The sequence below is a fragment of the Bombus huntii genome, unplaced genomic scaffold (assembly GCF_024542735.1).
Source record: "Bombus huntii isolate Logan2020A unplaced genomic scaffold, iyBomHunt1.1 ctg00000181.1, whole genome shotgun sequence".
Classification (NCBI taxonomy): domain Eukaryota; kingdom Metazoa; phylum Arthropoda; class Insecta; order Hymenoptera; family Apidae; genus Bombus; species Bombus huntii.
In genome coordinates, this window is record NW_026099417.1 from 28,054 (window position 1) to 51,105 (window position 23,052).

The 23,052-nt window shown below is 33.5% G+C and overlaps 4 protein-coding genes, 1 long non-coding RNA gene and 1 pseudogene across 8 annotated transcripts in view; 3 read left to right on the forward strand and 3 right to left on the reverse strand.

Moving 5' to 3' along the window:
- Positions 1-23,052, reverse strand: part of LOC126877519 (omega-amidase NIT2-like) — a 61,817-nt gene that overhangs the window by 12,464 nt on the left and 26,301 nt on the right. The gene's annotated exons all lie outside the window — the stretch shown is intronic.
- LOC126877527 (uncharacterized) lies at positions 4,550-5,733 on the forward strand. The gene is made up of 3 exons (XR_007695094.1): positions 4,550-4,816; positions 4,954-5,600; positions 5,699-5,733. It is a non-coding gene; the product is annotated as an uncharacterized LOC126877527 (long non-coding RNA).
- On the forward strand, positions 6,704-10,210 carry LOC126877520 (dual specificity tyrosine-phosphorylation-regulated kinase 1A-like). The gene is made up of 3 exons (XM_050640213.1): positions 6,704-7,017; positions 7,872-7,996; positions 9,064-10,210. The coding sequence occupies exons 2-3, from the start codon at positions 7,874-7,876 to the stop codon at positions 9,598-9,600; spliced, it is 660 nt and encodes a 219-aa protein (XP_050496170.1). The 5' UTR covers positions 6,704-7,017; positions 7,872-7,873; the 3' UTR covers positions 9,601-10,210.
- Positions 12,402-14,201, reverse strand: LOC126877522 (adrenodoxin-like protein 2, mitochondrial). Its single transcript, XM_050640217.1, has 4 exons — positions 13,915-14,201; positions 13,401-13,513; positions 13,104-13,236; positions 12,402-12,736 (listed from the first exon to the last, which is right to left on the reverse strand). Exons 1-4 carry the CDS (start codon positions 14,061-14,063, stop codon positions 12,646-12,648), a joined length of 486 nt encoding a protein of 161 aa, XP_050496174.1. The 5' UTR covers positions 14,064-14,201; the 3' UTR covers positions 12,402-12,645.
- LOC126877521 (survival motor neuron protein-like) lies at positions 14,272-16,978 on the forward strand. 3 transcript variants are annotated; one of them, XM_050640214.1, is made up of 6 exons: positions 14,778-15,113; positions 15,182-15,270; positions 15,451-15,633; positions 15,759-15,873; positions 16,265-16,733; positions 16,802-16,978. In XM_050640214.1, the coding sequence occupies exons 2-5, from the start codon at positions 15,217-15,219 to the stop codon at positions 16,525-16,527; spliced, it is 615 nt and encodes a 204-aa protein (XP_050496171.1). In that variant the 5' UTR covers positions 14,778-15,113; positions 15,182-15,216; the 3' UTR covers positions 16,528-16,733; positions 16,802-16,978. The 3 variants fall into 3 exon arrangements, with proteins under 3 accessions (XP_050496173.1, XP_050496171.1, XP_050496172.1); XM_050640215.1 differs by having other exon boundaries at positions 15,182-15,261; XM_050640216.1 differs by lacking the exons at positions 14,778-15,113; positions 15,182-15,270 and adding an exon at positions 14,272-14,316.
- Positions 16,964-21,208, reverse strand: LOC126877523 (katanin p60 ATPase-containing subunit A-like 2; annotated as a pseudogene).

A 23,052-nucleotide genomic window follows, 5' to 3' on the forward strand; every position in this document is an offset into this window, starting at 1 on the left:
AAAACGATCTACAGAACCGATCGACGACTGGTGTTCAATTTAAAAATTGCTTCTCTATAAAAGCAAGAAATCTAATTTACATCGTGTTCTTCATCTGTCGCCTCCATATACATCCTGGTGGCAATAAAATTCTGAATTTACGAGAAATCCGTATTTCGACTTAAGCTTATCGATGTTACCGACTGGACAAAGCCTTCGAGAGTTTAAATTAACCGATCGACCCTTCGATGAAAGGGCGAGCAAGTGCCAGGAAACTATCGCGGGAACGCTCGTAAAAGCGCGCAATGGTTCGGCGTGGTAACCTAGGAAGAGGAACAGGTGCGACTGAATCGTAACGGTTGTCGTGGCCCCTTTCAAACGATCCGTGGCCACTCTTCAGTTTCGGCGTCATTAACCCTTCCCTTCTTTCTTCCTGGTTCACTTAGAAACGAAGAAAATTCCGGAGGTAGTTTGCTCTTAGCAGCTGTCATTTTTTTTTTTTCTTTGTTTAGTCGACACGAAGCATTTTGGAGAATTTCTGTGATTGCTTCGCGAAGGTACAGAGGATAAGAAAAAGCGCTCTTTGTTCGTTGACGACTTTCTGTCAATTAGAAATAAGAGTAAACGGCATAACAGTTTTCTTCTTTGCCACTGTATACGTAATTTTTGTTAGACTTTAACAACTCGTATTTTTCGTGAGCAAATACTGTCGAGTGGTTATACACTGTATATGTGAAGCTTCGTTTTCTTCGCGCGAAATATCCATGTTGTTCTTTCTATACTTGTGTTCATATATCATGACGTTCAGCCTACACGTGCCCGAGAATGTAATGTAACAGATAATTGGGTTCGAGCTGTAAATCTTTCATTTGCAGCATGACGCGAATCTAACAACACTTCTTTCCTTGTTCAGATCATGAATATTTTTGTCGCGTGCAGGTAGAATCATATGTCTAGAGTATCCACGGGTTTCGTGTTTACTTATTTCTTTAACTAACTTCGGTTTTAACCAACTTCCTATTAACCAGCAAATTAATCAAATACTTTCAGAATCAATGACAAGAATATACCGAAAAGTGTCGAAAGAATTTTAAAGAATTTTACAATCATTTTCCTAAAAGTTATCTTGAGACGTATTGTATCGTTAGTCTCATAGAGTTAATCACTTTTCTCTAGAATAATGCTCGAACACAGCTGTAGCTTTCTATAAATTTCCTCGATATTCGATTGAATTTCCCGAGATCGTTTCCAATGACGAGATCGCAGCAGTTGTTACGAAAAATATCGGAAGAGCGAAGAACGCGTATGTGTGTCTGATCCATCATTCACGATAGTCTCTACGGTCCATGCGTATGATCCACCATCTGCGTAACCGTTTTACAATCCTCACCGTGGAAATGCCGATCCGCGATGCTATTCTCGCGCGCACTCGACCGCTTAAGAGCATCGTCCAGAGACGTTTCCATCATACACAAATAACTTTGTTTTTCTTCTTGCAGTCGGAAGCGTGGAGAATTCGATGTTTCTGGCTGATCTGTTGTTTTATCATTTGCGCGGCATTTTTTCGCGGTTAGAAGAAAGATGAGATTAATATCTTTGTGGTATTTTGATACTTATCGATCTGCCGATAATGTCGGTGCTGGTAGGGGAAAGCGTAGTTGAGAAGAAGCGCGCTTTTTCGATAAATTATGAATTATGGCTAACGGTAATTCACGCAATTTACATAATCTAGATGGAACAGACGCTTTTCAAGATCGCTTGTCGACTCATTTATGTTTATAATTTTCAGGAGAAGAAAATCTAAACCTTGAATATATTCAATTCGAATATGTACTGTAGCCTAAATTCGGGTCTTTTTTCGGCTTTCAACGATATCGATTTTGTCTCGATTGACCTCCTGCCGGTTTACGTGCTTTTATTCTTCCTCCTTCTTCTTCTTCCGGTGTCCAATGATTCCTTTGAAAATCGACGCGGTTCGTACCGAAGCGTACGCTTCCGATGCGGAAAGTACGCGATCGAAGCGCGTGGCTTCTGACCGGAAGCGTAGCCTTGCAAACGCGATTAGATTGCATTAGCTACGAGACTGAAATTAAATCTCGAGTCGGAATTGTATTTAATTTTCTTCGGGAAGTTCGATGCCGGAATCGAAAATTAGACGATTGAATAGGGATTCCTAGTTGATTTTAGACGTCCCTCTTCCTGTAACTCCCACCGAACTTGCATTGGGCGTTGTTCGCAGGCTTGTCGTGCGGCAAACCGTTTCGCAAGAGCTTATTTGCATTTCCTCTAACTGCGGTTCGCATAAGACGCGTCAAAGGAATATTGACTACTATCTATTAGGTCAGATTTTTTCACTATTTTCTGCTTCTTGTAGGATTGTAATGTTACAGTACCGGTAACACGAAGCTTGATCTACGGCAAATAATAAAATATCTTTGAGATTAAAAAATATAAAGATTTGAAAATTAGGACATTTGAAAGTTTGTGCTTACTCGACTGAATTGCTATTAAGTGACGTTTAAAAATTTTAATCACAAGGTTGAAAGTAATATAGTTGGTAATTCTAAGGAACACCTATCCTCAGATAGATTGGTATACACACGCGAGTCGACCGTATTCTCCGGAAATGAAAACAACTACATCCCTGGAACCTGGAACACGTGATTTTCCGCATATCCATTAAAGCAACATCGGTCAGTGACTCGTCTACGGTGCAGTCGCTAGACTCAATTAATGACCACGTTCTGGTCGTAAATATAGAAAAGGCAGCGAGATATTTTAGTTTGTTGGCTAACTGGGCTGAGGTTGGGTCAATGTTTCTGTGGATTTCATTTACCTCTTCCGGCCTCCTTATATTTTCTGAATTCTTACAATTTCCGAGATACCAGTTCATAGCAAATTGATTCTTATTATGGCGTAGGATATAGTAAATCTTATTGTCTAAAAATACAGGAAAAGATTTCATAATTATTATTTTTTTTAACATTTTATTCAAGCGTTTCTTAAGACATTTGTTCAAAGAGATGTCAGGTTATAAAAAATTGAATCAACCTCCCCAAAGCTCCTTAACCTCTTGTTATTTTTGATAAATCAATAGCATTACGCAATATATACCGTGTGATTTCCCTAGACGATCTAGTAGCACTCTTTTTTACAACCTTCTTTCAAAACGAGAAACAAGAAGAGGATTGACCAAATATCATTGTCATCGAAGCGCAGAGACGCTCCGGTGATTCTTATCTCCATTCATCTCTCCGAGTGAAACTATTTGACGTCGCCTTGAATAGGCTCAGACAGTTTTGTCGGGGGTCCGTGTCGTCGCCTGTAGTCAGCTCGCACGATCGTGAATGGAAAGACTCGTATAAAATCAAAGGGCCGACAGACTCTTCCTGCTTAGACGAGATCAACGAGATCTCGTTCAATAGAGAAGTTACCTTCTCGACCGCCGGCGCCGTATTACCCTTCAAAGTCACCGGAAAGTCATATAAGCCAACCGATGCAGCCTAACCTTTATCCTAGCCTAACCTAGATAAAATAGGTTTCTCTTATTCCATCTGAATTTCTAAAGAAACCAAGACTTGATTTCAGTCTGGTTAAAAGCTTCGCTCGATTAAAGCTGTTTTTCAAGCAATAACCTACTTTGTGAATTTCATGCACGCGAATCCAAGTATGTATGCGGCAGAAATGAAGCTTTCGTGCATGTCTAATTGTAAGTTGATGCGAAACAATGCGCATGCGCCGAAATCCCACCACTTTGCGGACCCACATTGTGCCTTTTATCAAGGCGCCTTGTTTGTTTACTCTTCTCGAGCTAATTCTTCACTATTATTATCTACATTATTTTCACTGGCTAACAACTGGTTGGTCTGCAATTGACGAACCAATACAAATTTTTCGTTACGTGCATATATTCGAAAGAATTCGAAATTAAATTATCATGTATTACGGGCAGTTACGATAGAGTGACACAAAGCAATCTGTGTTTGAATGCCTCCACTCGTGGACAATATCGATATAACCTAAATGCGATAAATCGCGAACGTTTGATTCGACTCATGGGAAATTTACGCGTTTTTGAATCGTTCCGAGTCGCACGCGAAATGCAGGTCAGAGAACCGTCTAATATTTATTGTTGAGATCGTGGGCTTGATCTTAATGGCGCGGCGGCACGCGATTCTTTACCAACTATGCTCCTTAACTCCAGCTCTCGACCTTCTTCCCTATTCAACTAGCTCGAGCAGTGAAATTGACTCTGCATGCCTGTGATTTTGGCAGGGAATGGGAGTCGAGTTCGTAGTGAATGCACATTGTGTATACGTGTTTTAGGTGGTTTGTGTGAGTTTGTTGCGGAGATTCGAGACATTTATTTAACCTCTTTATCATATTCGAGCCTGTGCGATATAACCATATCTTAAATGTAATAAGTTTTATTTTTTATTGCAAAGTTCTTGAAATATATAATGCACACAATAAGTGTATAATATTTTATATATATATATATATATATATATATATATATATATATATATATATATATATATATATATATATATATATATAAATTATATTTAAGAAGTTTGGGATAGTTTAAAGATGAAATAAATTGCTTTTTAAGTTTAATCTCTTACTCTCGACGAAATCAAGTTTCTCTGGAATTTGGTGGAGTTTAAGATTTGATATCGGTGTCGTAGGAGTTATGTGACACTTTAAGGTGGAATAAATCTAGCGAGGAGTTTAAGGTGCGGCAAAGGAGCGTGGAATGTTGCAATAGAAATTTATTGCAGTGTTAGTGCATTGGTAGATTGATCAAATTTACGTGTAGCGTGGGTAACCAATGGTAAATATTTTGCAATGTGTATAATTTCTCAGTAATCTGAGGTTTATAAAATCTATCGACAACTAATGGAAATTGTTGATTTAACAGATCAATTTTAAATTCCTCGTTAATCTAAATTTTTTTAATCCTATTTACAGCTAAACCTTACGACGAAAAATTAACGAAGTGGAATAAAAATGGCATTGTGATTCTTCTCGTCGTGTATCGGTGTCACATCAAATTTAAGAGACAGTTTTACTTGCGGATGCTGCGTGTTACGTTGGTGAAGTCGACGAAAGCGTAAAATAGGAGCTCGTCCGAAATACACTAACGCGGAAGGTTAAATTTAACGCAAAAGGCCGAGAAATTAGTCTAGAACTCGAAGTTTCATTGGTACGACGCACTTGAAACGCATTCAAAGAGGTCGGCGACCTCGAAAGGGGATGAACGCAACTGTTTCGTGGGAATTTCTTATTGTGGCTTATTTGGATGAAGCTGCTTTAAAATCAGCGCTGGATTCGTCTGTTTTTTGCCCGGAAATCATAAAATGTTTAGGCCAGGCGACTCCATGTACAGAAAATGTTATGTCCACTTTTTACGTCCGTAGAATTCAACTCTTTACTACTATGCACTTCTTCTCCAAAAAAATATCGCGTTTCAATATTAAAAAAAGTTTCAATAATATACTATCCATTAGAAGAATGATAACATGATAACCTTACAAATTATTAGTATTAACAAATTCTTATTGTCGTATAGAAATGCCAACTATTGCTTCGGTAAAACAAACAAAGGAATTTTACAGGTAAATTTTACAAATTACAAGTCATCTTATAACGCAAAATACGACGTGTAAAATTGTCTCAATTTATTAATAGTATTAATAAATTATTATGATAAAAGATGCAGGAATCTTAGCCTCATGAGAAATTAGAGATGAAAATTAAAGATTAAAGGGAAAAGATTAATCACTGGTCCTCCTAAAAAGATGCAGTCCCATGGATGGATGGTTGTGCGAGTATTAAAGCAGCGCAAAACCGTTCCCCGAATTCTCATCCCGGACGTCGTACGACCAAAGACAAAAACAACTCACTCGAGGGCATTGCGGAGAGACATTCATCGAGGACACAATAGTATTATTCCAGGAAGTGCTAGTTCTTCCTAGATTCCGGTTACAATGTTCTTAACGCGTGGAAATTAGTCTTGACCAGGAAACATCTATAACGGCATGTATTTTCTGCCGTGATTGTAAATCTGTTTGGAACATGCGGTTTGTCCGTTAATCTAGGCGCTGTTGTTCAATTGAGTCAATATTATTTGTTGGTAGATTAGTGTGTGCAAGAGCGCTCTATCCATTATTGACCAATTCGAGCACGTATTGGTAAATTTCACACCGGCAATTACGGTGAAATCGTTCGTGGTCGCTGGAAATTAGCAGTATCGTTTGCGGTCGTGAGCTGATTGACACTGCGTGAGCGGGGAATTATGTGAAGCAGCTTTGCTTTGTCGTTTCATGCATTTAATAGGTTTGCGGCGGTGGACAGAGTTTGTAAAAAATGAAGACAAGGTAGAAAAAGATTATTTTTCATTTTTTACTATTAGATTATTTTCAAAGTGATCATTTCAGTGAAATATGATTGACAAAAAATAAGATCTATAATTGAATCATTATAGAAAATAGAATAATATTGATAATAAAGAAATAAAAATCAATTATAGAATAACATATAATAATAATAATAATAATAATAATAATAATAACAACAACAACAACAACAACAACAACGACAACGACAACGACAACGACAACGACAACGACAACGACAACGACAACGACAACGACAACAACAACAACAACAACAACAACAACAACAACAACAACAACAACAACAATGTGGATAGACTTTATGTTTACTTTTATATGTATAATGATACTGTTTGATCCTTGAATTAAAGTTAAGATTAACGTTGCGATTATGATTATCCTTTGTCTGACTAAATATATTTGAAGTATCAATTACAGTAGAATTTTTGAAAGATTCTTGGCTGTTAAACAAAAAACTGGTTCCTTTATATTTCGCTCAATTATCATAGAATCGTGAAACTGACTTTCACTTCAAATTTTGTCTGTTTCAGGAGTAACAAGTACCTGCAAAAATCATCCATCAGCCGGATATGTGCTGTCGGAGGGTTTTTCATTAGCATTCCCGTCTTTCTAACTGGTAAGAACCAATTCCTTCAATTCTGTCAACTTTAACCTTTTGAAAGATACTAGTACATAAGTTATACGTTTAATTTTTCTTGAATTCAGGCATGAATCTAAAAGATACTGTGAACTATCTCTGAGTGTATGAAATCAGTTTAGAAATCCAATGGAAATAAAGTTAATTTTAACGCCGAATAGTCATTATTTTTCTTAGAAAAATAAAAAATGATCGTCTTTTAGAGAAGTTTTAACAGATTAATTTATAAAGAGCTGAAACAGAATATTCATGTCATGCATGAATACGGCTGGTGGATGGATCGAGATCTAATCTAAAGTTTACGTTGTGTCATGCTAGTTTACACAGCTATCATTCGCTCGATCGATCGTTAAGCTGTTGAACTCGATTCAAGACGGACATTTTGACTCTGTTCAGAAGAAAACTGCGTTTTAATAAATTTGACGGAATAGAAATTATGATAGACTACAATGTTTTTTTAATTATATCATAAAATTTATTTATTTTTTTTTAATGTCATGTTAGAAACTTCAAATACTGTCCAAAACTTCGAACGTAATCGTTTTAGAAATTTGTAAATTACTTAACGACCAAAAATATTGAATTCTCTATTGTCTGAAGATAGATTCTCTATAATTTAAGTAATTTATTCGTCGAGAATTGATATATAAAGACTTAAATAATAAATTAATTGAAAAATAATTTGCAACTAGTATTGAAAATTTCAATTAAAAGCATATGTATATAGTTTACGCTTCGAGAATTATATGTATTGAGAATATGTATTTGCGCCGATTCTTTGTCCCGCTTGTTATGGCATACGTGTTATAATGATCCTCTAACAATGCTTTCAGGTATGATATTGTATACATTCATCCAGTTTCATTCGACGCCGGCAATCGTTACGTCGGTTTTCATAGGCCTTGGCATCGTGTTTTGTGGATGCGCAATGGTCCATAACGTCTTCGTGTGGCAGAGGGTAAGAACATATCGCTATTAAAAAAGAAAACGAACACGTTCAAACACGTCTAAATCATCTTTTATGTGTATTTTACCCGGAAATCATTTTATCGTGAAATTTTGTTTTTCAGAGTTACCATAATTTATCTGGTAGAGTTCATAAAAATTTTTCTGAAATCAATTGCAAGCTTTTAGGAAACCAGGATTTTTCACATTTTTAAGAAGCGTTATAATTATATTGCGGATCTTTATACGTTCGTGCGAAATTGAAAAGTACGCAAATGGCGCAAAATGCATAAAATGCGCTAAAATATACGTATATAAGAAAACAAATCTCTATTAAAATTTTATTTCTTTGATTATGTTCGTAAAACTACAAACTTGTATAAAAATACGCATTCTAGTTATAAATGTTAAAACATTCGATCTAGTCCTTATCACATTCATGAAAACCTCCATTTAACCATTCGTTGTATCAACAAACATTCATATGCAAAACTTACCACCTACCACATCCTCCGCGTATTAATATAATCCCCTTTTATAAATTATACACTTTAGAGTGGACTGGTTGGGTCAGAGTGATATAAGCTTACAAGTTCTCGAGGAGATCTACCGAAGTTACATTTACGTTTGCATAATTTCACCGAAAAAGATACTCTGTAGAATGACAGGTTCGTTTGTTTATGTGATCCGCGATCGCAACTATTTCAAGGGGATTTTATAAATAACCATACACACGATATTCAGTGTATTTTCGTATTCTCGTTTATTTTGGGGAGATTTGTAAAACTGTTGAACAAAATAATTGAGTAACGATTATATTTGCCGAGAAAAAGTCTTTTTCTCTGTACCCCTCCTTCTACTTCAAGCATGTAGTATAATAAGACAATAAGATTGACAATGGCTGAAAGTAATCCAAAAGAGTTTTCACCATGGTTATCGGTAACGAAAAAGATTTGAATCATCTTTAATACTTATTCGTAACTAGAATCATTTCAACTAAAATGTAAATTCTTATATTATAACTTTTTTAATTTGTTATGGCCCCTGACTACAACCTAACCTATCATTCTTATTTCGTAGGAGAAGACGAATGCCGTGAAGGCATTAGCGCGCGAACAGTGCGAAGCGGCGGTACAGCTGCAGCGTCAGCAGCAGCTGCAACAGCACCAGAACCAGCCACAGCTACAACAGCAACAACAACTACGTGGCCCGTTAACCATCCACCATGCTGGCTGCCCAACGAAAGTCGGGCCCGTGACGAACCAACTAAATACCAGCCACGCAACGCACGGCCGAGCTGCACAGTACCAACACTATCATCACCATCATCATCATCGACACGTGTCAATGTCCCCACCGCCCTTGTTGCTCTCATCGCCAGCTCCGATCGCGGCGACGCACAATCATCTGAACGTGAGCGGACACAGAAACGTGGTTACGCCACCGGATACACCAGCAGATAGATCGCCACCGAGTCCTGGAAATAAGCTAAATAGATCGCAGCATTTGCCACGGGAAGCAACCGGCAGCGTCAGTCCTGGTCTTCCGGCTGCCACATTGGATCTAAGTAGCGCAGCAACCACCAATAGTCCGCATGAATTGTCCACGTTAGTTTAGAAATTTGGTCCGAACATTATATCTTCACATAGGATTGGAGATTAATAGTTGATAGTTAATTTACACATCGATCTTTTTATTTGTAAATTGGGTCGTGGTTTAGAGTTGGTTTGTAAAAATTCGGTCCTAATTGTTAAATGATGAATATTGATTAAGAATAATAGGCATTGATGTACCAATCTTTTTTTAACTTATATACTTGAGCACACGCATTGGAGATTTCACTTTTATTCAGTGAAACAGCAACTTCATTACTCGCTTATTCAATACGGCAATTGCATATATTTCATGGACATTTTAACAATGTTTTGAATAATTTCTAACGGTACAATTGTGATGAAGTGAAAAAAATCGTGATAAGAAACAGAGAGAAAAGTTGCTCGTTAATGAATATTGACCAGAAATAAAGTAATTTCTAAAGAATATCCCGAAGACGTCGTAGATATTACGAAAGGAATGATTAATTTATACCCGCGTGTATCTTGCCATTACCATACTATTATTATTATTATTATTATTAATATTGTTAGTAGTACTCGATTACATTATTATTAATATTAATATTATTGCCTTATTATTATTAATGTTATGGAACCTCTAGTCCTAGGTTACTTTCGCTGCCACGAAAGGATAAGATTTTCGAACTTTTTACTATTACGTGTAATTCAAGTTTTCCTGTTGCGCATGCGCAGTAGAAAGAAAGTTAGCGGAACTCAAATCTCGAACTATAGAGAGTTGAAAAGTAGTAAAAGTAAAAAAGCACGAAGAACATTTGTATTTGTGCTGGATTAAGTTTGATAATTGAAAATTGAGTTTGATGATAACATTTTTTTCGTATTCGCTTTGGTAAATATTAGTTTTATTTAAAATTGAACAAAGCATTTTATGTTTTTCAAATACGGTACATAATCGTAATATCGAATTTTGTAAACTGATAGTAAGAAACTCTATAATTCGAGACTGGAACTTTGATCAAGTTCACATTGAACGTAAACTGACTTAATTTTGTTATTTAAGCGTGTATACTATACGTGTTTGTTCCTTCTTCTCTTGTGCGCAGGCTATAGCTTAATTACTTCCAATAAACGCAGTTATATCGAATCAATGACCGATACAAATTTAGATATTAGGATTATTTAAACAAGAGATTAAAAACTAAAAAGTATTGTTTTTATACTGCATATGTACATATGCAATATGAACGACAGTTTGTGTAATAATATGTACCCCTCTTCTTAGTTTACTTTTGTATATTTTGCGACATTTGATATTAATTTTATGAGCAACGTACTTACACTTTATCTTTGTAATTAAATGTGAAATGAAAGAAAAGAAATGACATGAGAAAAGGAAATTCGATGTACGAGTATATACGAATTGACGGAATTAAAATTTAACGCTATATTTAAATAGAAGACGTGAAATATCTTGTCATCTTAAAATAACTTCCTAATAATCATTCCTATTCTTTTACATAAAAACATTTTTCGACTGTAACTTAAGAAAAATGTCTGCTAACGTGAAACGTGCCAGAAAAAATTAACAACTTCCATTAAATTGGCAAATTTCTCATTAATATCGTAAAACTCGCGTTTACAAAGATCAGATCAGTGTACATAATATACAAAACAAATGCAGAATATATAAATATAGCACATACGTTCTGAATTATATTCGAATTGGGCAGGGTAACCAAGTGAAAATATGTAAATTTCACGATGTGTAATGTACACTTTATCGAACTTGTAAGTAGTGTAGAAATAGAATATTTTACACGTAACAAAATATACAAACGACAATACACAAGTTAAATTATTTGTTAGATCCATGTATAACAAGCATAGTACAAAAGTGTTTTAGCTTTATGTACTGGTAATTATGAGAAATACCAACTTAATAGATGTATTTGGTATGTACCTAGTTAAGAAAACAATAAATTATTCTGAACAGATAAAGCGTTTAGTAGCTTGTAAAGTATGAATTTTCGAAAACGTAAGTATTTTATATCTAAGTAGTTAAGAAACGCGAGCAAGGGAAATCAAACAAAGGAACAAAGTTTTTTTGTTTAAAAATATTTAATTTGTTGTTCTATTATCCGAGGTTAGAAGCGATAATGTACAAAATCTGAATAAATAAGATTCCTCAATATTATTGAATTTTAATTCTAGGGTAAAGTAATATATCCGCATATTTTATTTATATACAATATGTATAAATAATGATGTGATTTGACTAATTTTGTTGAAAGAATATTTGTACTTTTTACGTAAAACTTCAGTCTTTTACAAACTTTCTTGTAATTAATAAACCAGTAAAAACAATATTAATAAAATCTATTAAAATTATAAACAAACTCATAAGTTTTAATTTTAGTCCTTAAAGGTTGAAATATTTTGCCCCAATGTCGAGACACTTGTTTCAATCCAAAACATTACTATACTGAATCGATAATGTTGCATGTGCCACGAAAATGATGATAGTGTCAGATAACTTGTTGTGAAACGAAAAAGCATTGCATGTACATTTCTGTTGTTTTGTTGACCATGAGTTTGATGATCTTTTAAACTTGCCCACAGCTAAGAAATCAAACAGTATATCTAAACGAAATTAATTTCAAATTATTTTTTAGGTTCTAAGCTTTTATCTAATCTTTCAGAAGTTGCAAAATTTATTCCACAAGAGTCTTTTTTATCATAACCAAGTACACATCTTAAAACCATTTAAGTCTTCCTTAGTAATTTCTTCTTATCTTTAATAGTAACGAAAATAATTTAGATGAACGTTTTAAAATTGACACCCTGTATATTAAAAATAAAAGATATATTTTCTTCATAATTGGATAGGCTTTTTACAATGGCAATGTACAAATATCAAAATTGCAATTATACTATATAACATATGTATATATATAAGCTTCACATTTAAACACAAGATTCTTTATTATATTTTTTTAATACCAATATTTTAATAATTATAACAAGGGTTTTTTAACAAGAGATGTATAACATTGTATACAAATTTTCAAAAACCTATAGATAATTTCAGTTATGCTCTTGCATCATTAATTGTTGATGGAACTCTTACCTCAATTCCATCTAGTTCCTTAGACATTACTATTTGACAGCCTAGCCGTGACCTGAAATTAAATATTATATAACTGAATATGTCAATAAATATATTTATTGCTATACAAATTAATACTAATACACAATAAGATTTCTATTTATCCATTTGAAAATCAACATTGTAAATATGCTAATTCCAACATAGATTCGTAATGATTATAGGGTCATAAATAAAAAACTATGAAAATTTATTATAATTTCAGTTTCGTAGTATTCAGAGATAGCGATTTGAAATTCTACATTGAGATGCAGATTTCGAAATACCCAATACTAACCTGTTTTTACATAAATTTACAAAGAAAAATTCACTTTATAAAATATTAAAAGGTAATAGAATTAATAATGTGAATGATTTGATACTGATTATTATGAACTCACGTATCTGTTAATTCATATGCTAAATCCAACATGTCTAATTCTTCATCTGTTGGTTTGTCAGGAAGTGCATCATAAACTTCTTTCGAAAATATTAAATGGCACGTACTACAAGTTAATGTTCCTTCACAAGCACCTATATCAATTATATTTTAATATTACAACATACTTATATAATAAAGTATCAAAAGTTAAAAATAATAAGAATATTAAACTCGATAAAAATGAAAATTTTCAAATATTTTCTACCTCAAAATTATTTATTTTAAATTAAGTAAATTATGCTTCTTTAAAACATACCATATCCATCTAAATCAATTTCATTATTTACTACTATGTCTAATATAGTATCTCCAACTTTCCCTTTTGCTTTGATTCTCTCTCCACTTGCTTTAACAAACGTTATATTTACTCTGAAAATAATATTTATGAAAGATAAAAATTATCTCAATATAATTATTTTCCTTATTTTTTGTGTTTCTTCAATTAATCTTCTCTTAATTATACCTTAATTATATGTATCACTTATGATAATAGAAATAATTTAAAAATAAGATATACTTGTCTTAATAATACATAAATAAAATTCGTATATCATATATTTATAACAGTGTTATATTTTTAGTTGTTCACTGTCAATGTTGTTCTTATTAATACTATGTTATTTTTCTAGATGTTATACTCCTACAAAGAGAAAAATTTCTTAGACATTATTATTAGCATTATTATTTTGACACCAATTTTATATTGGAAGGTAAGTACTGAAATTCTATTAAAAAAAGAAGGAAAGCACAAGAAAATTTGTATCACTTACTCTTGTTTTTCTGAAAGTGGTTGCGTGGTCGATATTCCTCTTGTTGCCTGCAAAAAGGGTAACGTTGTGTTGCTTGTATATTTTGAATAATTTGATGCAATACCGAGAATTGATCTCGAAAATTTTTGTAATTGATTTACTAACGCCATTCCACTGTCATAAATATCATGAGTATGGGACACCCTGACCGAACATCAGATAAGTATTGCGGAAAATATCAATTGTAGATCAATTGTACTTTGTACAGAAACTTTCACGGCATTCTTCGGCTGCTATACTGCCGACGTTCCTTTACTGTGATAGGTTATAAAACGGTTCCTAACACAAGTGACGTATCTCTACCGGACACGTGCTCTTCGGGCCACACGTTTTATGATACAAGACCAGCAAAATGATCAATATGTAATTTTACATATCTTACATTTTTTCCAAATGAAATATTGTTTTTATTAAACGTTTAAAACCTCAGGCAACATTTATTTCATCTGATTTCAGTTTTACAAATATATATCTATAATACATATCTGTATAAATTACGGTCTGGTTATATCAAACAGGGACCGACACTCGCTAGGGAAAACTGCCCAAAAATTGAATCGTAAAAACCAATATGAAAGACAACAAATTTCTCGTTCTGCGGAACAAATAGAAATGAGCAGAGTATCTTTATCTTTATCTGAGACATTCAAAGCGTATCACGCATACGCTAAACCTGAAGAAAACTTTCTTGTCTTCCATGTTCATTTTTCCCTTTTCATTTCCATATAGAAGAAACCATATAGAGGTTTCTTCTATATTTATTTATATGTTCGTGATTGATGCTATTGACAACATACAACTAAGGGGAAATACGAATAGTAATAAATAGATGTATAATTCATTATGCAATTTTATAGAATTAAATCTTATTTATCTTCAGATATAAAAACTATATTTACCAGCTGAAACACTAACGCATATGCAGTATAATATAATCTACTTAACAATCTCGTTTTAGTTATAATATGTGATTAATTCTTTTGCTATTTCGCTATAAACAGTTTTTTGTGCATACAATATTTTTTTATAGTATTCTAATATATTGTTAGATATTGTAAAGAAAGTAAAATACAGTTATTGAAGTGTGGGAACATTCAATGTTAACCTTGCTTCAAAAAATAATCTTTCGAATGAATGGGGAATAGATTTTTAGTATTATAGTTGGTATAATGTCATCATTGTTTACAATGTGTTAGAGTTAAAGAAATGAGACAAATTAATATTTCAGAAGCAAATTCAATATTTAAATGATGTTATTTTAAAATGGCAGATGATATGAATGTTCTTTTTATACGAGGAAATGGAAACGTATGTATGGTAATGGAAACGTAATGGTTTTAACATTATTTTAGTACAAGATCTTAGCATAATAGTAATTAACAGTATCCATTACCTTTTAGTCAATTTTTGAAAAATGACATATATGATAATTTGCAATAGTTTGATAATAAAATACTTGTATCGATATTAATAACGTATAATTTGCTATCTCAAAAGGATACAGACACAGCCAATGATAATGTTTGGGACGATAGTGCATTAATAGAAGCATATGATAAAGCAATAAATTTAGCAAAAGAAGAAGTTATCAAGCGAATGGGAATGGATGTTGGAAATTCTCAACCGAAAGAAAACCTACAAAATCTTAAGCAGCCTAAACACGCAAGTAAATTACACAAGGTTGTGATTTTGATAGAATATTACAAATTTGATACAGAATATTATTAAATATATTGATTAAGAAGCAAATTATTTTATTTTGCTATTTACTTATATTTATTTGTATACACATCTTTTCTCTATAGAAATGGATCATAGGAGCACCTTGTCGTGCAATATACTCAGAGGATGGAGAAATTTATGAAGCTATAATATCAAAAATTTACGAAAACAATGGCACGTGTGTTGTAAAATTTGTAGGTAATACCTTTAGCATGATGGTTATGTCAATTAAGAAATGTACTAAAAATACATATATATATATATGAAGTAAAGGCTTTCGCATAGTCTATCACAGTGTCATTCAGCAGGTTCTTAACTCGGCAGGAGTACCTGTCAATGTCTATGGAGAGACCCGTGGGATATAGGGTCATGAACCATAAACATGCATGTTACTTATTGTTCATTATTAGCTGCTTGGAATATAATTCTCCTCATCAGACGAGTGATTATTACTACATATATCAAGGCAAACATTTATACATATACATTTATGCACGGGAAATTCTAGTACATTGCCTGTAAGGACAGTAACTGAATGTCACTCAGCCATTCTATTAAATGACAAAAATTTCTTTTACTCTGTGTTTAGGCTATGGTAATACAGAGAAAGTCGAGTTGAGTTCTCTTTTAGAATCAGAAGGTTTGCAAAGTCAAATAGCACAACAAAAGAAAGCTTTGGAAGAGAAATTCAATGAAGAGAACGACGAGACTTGTGAGACTAATTTTTCTACAAATGTAAATTCGAAAAAATATAATGTAGAAAAAATGGATTGTGCACATCACTTCATATCGGGACCATCTTTCAATTCGATGACTGATATAATGCCACCTGCACCTCCTTTACCACCATAATTAATGGCCGAGTAAGTACAATTTAAAAATTCTAATGAAATGCTGAATACTTCTAATATTAATAAGTAATTTGGAATAAGTTTAACATTTTATTTGGAAAAAAAAAAAATACGAAATTTTAATAAAATGTACTAGATTACCAGATAATGATACAGACGCACTTTCAAGTATGTTGATGTCATGGTATATTAGTGGTTTTCACACAGGTAATTATTTCATATAAGTATTTTATTGTATATTAAATTTTCAATGGACTATGTTATTTCTTTTGTAGGTTATTATCATGGTTTGAAACAAGCAAGAAACAATCAAGAGAACAGGAAGAAGTGTTGATTATATCAATTTTTTCAATAACAATATAACGATAATATAAGATATAATAAAATATAAAACTCATTGTATTTATTTACTTCAATTATTTGAAATAAAGAACAGCTTTATTTTCATATAAGACTTTATTTTTTTAAAAATAATTACTAAGATAAGAAAAACTAAAAAACATATTTTTGATAAAATACACTCACATATATATGTCGGGTTATCATTAGGATTTAAGGCGCGTAATGATCCTTCGTTTGAATTAGCCATTGTTTTACGAAACAGAGAATATATTTACGCGAATAAACAAGATTTTACAAAATATTATGAATAATGAGTTTAATAAATAATAAAATTAACAAACGATAAGTTTAACTAATAATTAGATTAAAGATTAATAAGTTTAACGAACAATAAGAGGAACGAATAATATGTCTTACGAATAATGAATTTAACGTATAATGAGATTAACGATCGATAGGTTTCACGAATAATGAATTTAATTAACGCTATTAACAATGTTCCGGGGTTCAAACGAATCCACGGTCAACGGGATAACTCTTTACTATGTGTAGAATAATTTTAAACACAGAATACAATTGCTGAGACACTCGGTAAATTGCTCGATGTATCACTTTCCAAGGCGATCACACGAATGAATATCTGATGAAAATCTTTTTCGCTATCCGACTGCATTTGTTTGTTATATGCTCGCTGGAAACATCGAGAAGGTTCCAATCGTTGTTGCTAGGCAATTTCTGTCAAAAGTTTGTTGTATACTCTTTGGAAACATCGAGAAAGATTCAAACGCCGTTACTAGGCAGTTTCTGTCTGGAGATTGATTCCTAATACAACGTGTGTCCCATTATATCGACATCTCTAAAGTACAATTCTATGCGATTTCTAGGGAGAACAATACAACCGATCCACACCTTCGTCAGGCAAAACGTTTATCCCGTGACCGTGGCTACGTTCGGCGACCAGTTGTCACCTCGAACTCACTTTCGCTTTCACAAATATCAAACAATTACAAATGACAATTGCTTAATTACAGTTATGATAAAATCTAGGCTAAAGCATTAGAAGGCTTCCTCAAAATTGCAAAGGGAAGGCTCCGGTTTTCCTTTCATCTCCGACATATATAATACAAGGATATAATACAACCGAACATTTTAAACTTAGCCTATAGCGTGTGCGCGCACACACACGCACACACACATGACACACACGACACACATGCGCGCACACACATGCGCGCATACACACATGCACACACATGCGAATGATTTCTCGAACGATAATCCATTTATTTATATTTTTCAATATCTGTCATTACGATTGCGTATTTATTTGTTCCGCGTATCATATTTATCTATTTGCATAACTGTAGGTGACATTTTTTTTAACAATTTTGCTAATATTTCATAACTTTTTAATTCATATTTCAAAGTGGTAACAGGTGTTTCTTTCTTTTCAAGTCTCCTCCATATCGGGCTTATTTCTAGTAGCCACGCTTGCTTACAAAGCAATTTTATATCTGCACAAGAATATCTTTCAGTACATTTTACTATGTGGTTTACAATATCTGTATTTTCTAATAAGTGGTTGCTAAGGTATAATTTGAATATACCAAGTCGAGCAACTTCATTGGGTAATGATACGTATATTTGCTTTTCGAGACGCCTGAGTAAAGCTGCATCAATGCCCCTAATAACATATTTACAATAAATATTATCGTTCTATTATACTAATAATAATGAAGGAATACTTCAAACAACACAATAACATATTTGGAATTTGGAGAAATATTACGATATTTTCTACTTAGAAAACATTGAAATAACGTGATATACGTACCAAGGGGAATTAGTTGTAGCCAGAAGAACTACATTAGAATTCTCATTAGACACTAATCCATCCAATCTAGAAAGAAGTTCTGATCTGAATCTCTTTGCAGGTTCAGACAATATACAGTCTCCTTTATTTGTGGCGATCCAGTCAATCTCGTCGATAAAAATAATTGTAGGCGAATGACTATAGGCAAGTTCAAATAAAACCTGTTCAGTTTAACAAATGTATTATTCATTAAATATTATATTCGAAATTCCTTAAATTCATTGCCTCATCGCGAATATGATATCATTTCGTTTTCCAAACAACTATTCTATTTATATATAAATGACGAAAAATAAAAATTTTATACCTAGAATCTCTCCTTCATAGACAAAGGAACAAAGAAACTTACATAGACAAAGCAACTTACACGTTATACTTCTCGGAATCGCCTCTCCATTTGCTGACCAATCAGCTGGCAGTTATGTTAAAAAAGGTGCAATGGCATTCTGTCGCGACTGCCTTCGCTAACTTCGTTTTCCCTGTTTTGTATATTTCTTGTAAACACGTACAGAAATGAAAAGAATACGAGTATCTTACCTGTACCAGGTGGGCCGTACAGCAAAATACCTTTCCATGGGGAAAACGGGCCATCAAAAGAGATAGGATACTTAAGGGGATACACAACGGCCTCCTTAACAGCGGTTTTACATTCTTCTAGGCCTATAACGTCATCCCAATGTACATTTAATTTGTTTACTACGATCTCCTGTGACGATACAAAGATATACAAAGATAAAATGGCGTCTTCTCTATATTAAGTAAGCGTTACGTAATTTGATATTTGAAGCGTTACCGAAATCACGTCATCGTCGATATACGTTGGACGATTTATCGACGGGAATTTTATCGTTTAAAAGCTTTACGATACGTATATTAATCGAAAATAACTTACGCATGAGACGTCCTCAGCAATCTTTCGTAATTCCGTATTATCTGAATAAAGCTTTTCAATGCATTTCAATATCTTCGATTGCATGGATTGTTCCATTGGGACGTTAAATAGCTCTTCTGATGAACGTCCATCACTCTCATTGGGGAATATTGACGTCACTGTCATTGCGAGATTAATATGATTCGTATTGTCATCAGTTATCTTCTGCTGTAGATTCGTCTCTTTCACAGGCTCACTTCTCGCTTGTTTACTAAAAGATTTGGCTTTTGTCTCAATACTTCTACAAACACTGGATCATATTGTAATACGATACGTTGAATTTGATACGTTGAATACGATACCGTTGAATAGGATACACGTTGAATACCGTTTAATATCGTTAAATAATTTAAATTCTTACGTTTTGCTTGCATTTGTCACTTCCCTCGTCATTTCCCTTCCAGTTATTTTCTTACACAATATGGGATATTTTTGAAATTTCATCTTGTAATAATTTTCATACTCTGCAACGATAATTTCCAAATCGATGTTGTCGCAGACCCGATGTTCGGGAGACAGACGAGCTTCCCGGAATAATACATCGCTAATGTCTATATACCTAAAAAAATGTAGTTTTTAATTAATTATAGTTTTTAACTGATTAAAAATATTTTTCGCAATGACTGAACACTATAAGATAACCATCAAACAACTGTTTTATCTCTAGGTAAGACGGGCAAAAGAATGTATTTACTATATAAATCCTCGAAGATAATTTCTTGTCTTCTGCTCTTTAATTTCCAATTTTTAGATGGATAAGAATAATTTGAATTTATATTTCATATATTTGTTTATAACTAGTTAATCTACATTATCGATTGAGTTATTCTTAACTACTGAATTACCGATGTCGAATTTTCAAATTTGGTTTCGCCTTCTCTTTCCACGATGTCCACTGATTTCTATTTCGATTGGTCACTGACACTATTCAAGAGAATTGGAACTAGGAATATATTTTAATTATAATATACTCACCCATTGTGTTCCAAATAATCACATACAAGGTATAATATGTTGCGATGACGTTCCGAAATACGACTCTCCTCCTAATATAATTATTTTTTCATTACAATAATATAAGTTTTTTCATGTAATTTTTTGTTACATTTGCGAATTCAACGAGTTACACATGATTTTTCATGAAACACGAACGTTAAAAATATTTGATACAGCCTAATTATAAAAATTGTTAGAAGCAAAAGTCATAGATACTATGTGCGAGTATCGCATGAAACGAACAGCTATTAAGAGAACTGCAGCAATATTACAAATCAAATAACAAAACACACACGTCTGTGACGTGGAAATTCTAAAATCTAAAATCTAAAATCTAAAATCTAAAATCTAAAATCTAAAATCTAAAATCTAAAATCTAAAATCTAGAATATTCCTTACCTTTTTTCGCAGATTATAAAATATCTTATTCATACTACATTGCATCGATAAATCACCGTTCATAGTGACACTTTCAAATCGCCTATCGTTTCTCAATGGATACGAGAATTTCCGTTTATTACTTTAAAAACAACCCGTCCATTACGTTTCTCTTAAAAAATTCTTTCAACTCCGTTGAAAACCGTGCATCAAACAAGAGACAAACGATTTGTTGCCATGGAAATGTTTGGTTCACACATAAGCAACGCACAAATATAATGATAGAATAGCTGAGTGTGTGTACTGTATAGTAAGATGGATGCAACATGGAAATAGAAAGAGAACACCATGTATAGATACTTCCTGTCCTTGTTTAATCAGGCATGCACACTAGTGGACACTGACGCTGCTCGTATACCGCTGTTACATATTTCCTGTACAAGCGCGCGTCGTTAGACAAGGACGGAACATCCTCTCTCTACTTCTCTATCGCGTTTTTAGTTCGCTCACGCGCTCTGTACTTATATCTATTACATTTCCACCATAAGCAGCGGCCGTGCAGTGACTTACAAAAGTTCCGAACGGTTCCATCCTGGGCGGACGGTTAATTGCGTTCGGTACTTCGAGACAGGAAGGTGAGTACAGAATCGCTCCTCTTAGTACTCTTATTAAAAGTGTTATCATCGAATATAAGTTTTTTCAATAAATTCTTATCGTTTTACAATCTTTCTAGAATACAATGACGTCAGCAATCGATCATTTTCGCGAATTTATTGTAAATTAATTGGGGGAATATCTGGAGTTCTTTATCGGTTTCGACTGTAAAATCAGCAACTATTCGAATTTTTCATTCATAATTGTGACGTTTTCGACTCTTCCGTTGCCAAGACCCCCTTGAGAGATTTTTGGCACGTTCCATCACCCTTGTTAAACGAGTGCACATTGGTGGATATATTGATTTTAAAAACCAATACGTGAACGAGGTTTATTATCTCACTGGAACAAAGAAATCCGTTTTATTCGCGAATTTTCCGTGTTTCTTCTTAATTTTCGTGAGTGTCTGGTGCGGAGCATTATTTGAATGAACTTTTCATCGTTCAGATTATATTTCGTTTAAAAAGATTGAAATTGATGTCGAGAAGAAATGAAACAAGGTGCTCGGGCATTCCATCGTTTCCCGGGGAAAGAGAAATATGAAAAAAACGGTCGTTCTTCCTTCTGCCATTTTCGTCCATTACCAAAATGGTATGACCCAAATGTCCCGGGCCGTGAATCAATCAAGCGAATTTTGAATAATTTTTGAATAATATCCAGTTAATAATTTGTGAAACAAATTAATTTCATTTTATTGTTGGAAACAAATTAGTTGGATTTTTCTTTCTTTAGCAGTTTTCGCCGGAGTTGACTTGACGTGCTACTTCAGTTTCCATCTTCGCTTCTCGAAACTTCCAACGTCCTTGGTGTTGGAGTCTCCTTGTCCAGGTGAGTACATAGCTTCTAGATACTCGTCGCTGTTCATCCTTACGAGCCTCTCGAGCTTTAGTTGTCAATTGTTATCGTTAAAGGAAGAGAAGCTCGCGACAGATGTTATCGAACAAATCGTTTCTTCTCGAAAAGTTCGAACTTGTTCGTTGCGTTTGAATATATATGGACGGACGCCATTTTTCTTGACATCTTCATGATTTGTCATGTCGTGAGTATAGCTTCTGACTACCACATGTTTGTGATTTAACCACTTGTGAAATTTGACCACTATACCGTGATAGAAAAATATTTCCAATGAATTATAAATATTTTACATTGTGAATTATAAATATTTGTTACAAATTATATCGTACTTGAGGTGAAAATGAACCATATATCTGCTTATGGAATACGAGGTAGTAAATCATTCGAAACATAATAACGATTAATTAAGCACATATACAATAACGTTTACGAATGAATATTGCGAATTATTGTATGGCTTTAATGCGGTATTTAATGTTTTGATTGCGGTCTTTGAA

Excerpts from the sequence above, each read along its gene's own strand:
- LOC126877520 (XM_050640213.1), top strand. The coding sequence starts at position 7,874 with ATGATATTGTATACATTCATCCAGTTTCATTCGACGCCGGCAATCGTT. Across the intron at positions 7,997-9,063 it reads ACGTCTTCGTGTGGCAGAGG|GAGAAGACGAATGCCGTGAA; the intron begins GTAAGAACATAT and ends CTTATTTCGTAG.
- LOC126877522 (XM_050640217.1), bottom strand. The coding sequence starts at position 14,063 with ATGGCGTTAGTAAATCAATTACAAAAATTTTCGAGATCAATTCTCGGT. Across the intron at positions 13,514-13,914 it reads CCACTTTCAGAAAAACAAGA|AGTAAATATAACGTTTGTTA; the intron begins GTAAGTGATACA and ends TATTATTTTCAG. Across the intron at positions 12,737-13,103 it reads GCATATGAATTAACAGATAC|GTCACGGCTAGGCTGTCAAA; the intron begins GTGAGTTCATAA and ends ATTTAATTTCAG.
- LOC126877521 (XM_050640214.1), top strand. The coding sequence starts at position 15,217 with ATGGCAGATGATATGAATGTTCTTTTTATACGAGGAAATGGAAACGTA. Across the intron at positions 15,634-15,758 it reads ACGCAAGTAAATTACACAAG|AAATGGATCATAGGAGCACC; the intron begins GTTGTGATTTTG and ends TTTTCTCTATAG. Across the intron at positions 15,874-16,264 it reads GTGTGTTGTAAAATTTGTAG|GCTATGGTAATACAGAGAAA; the intron begins GTAATACCTTTA and ends CTCTGTGTTTAG.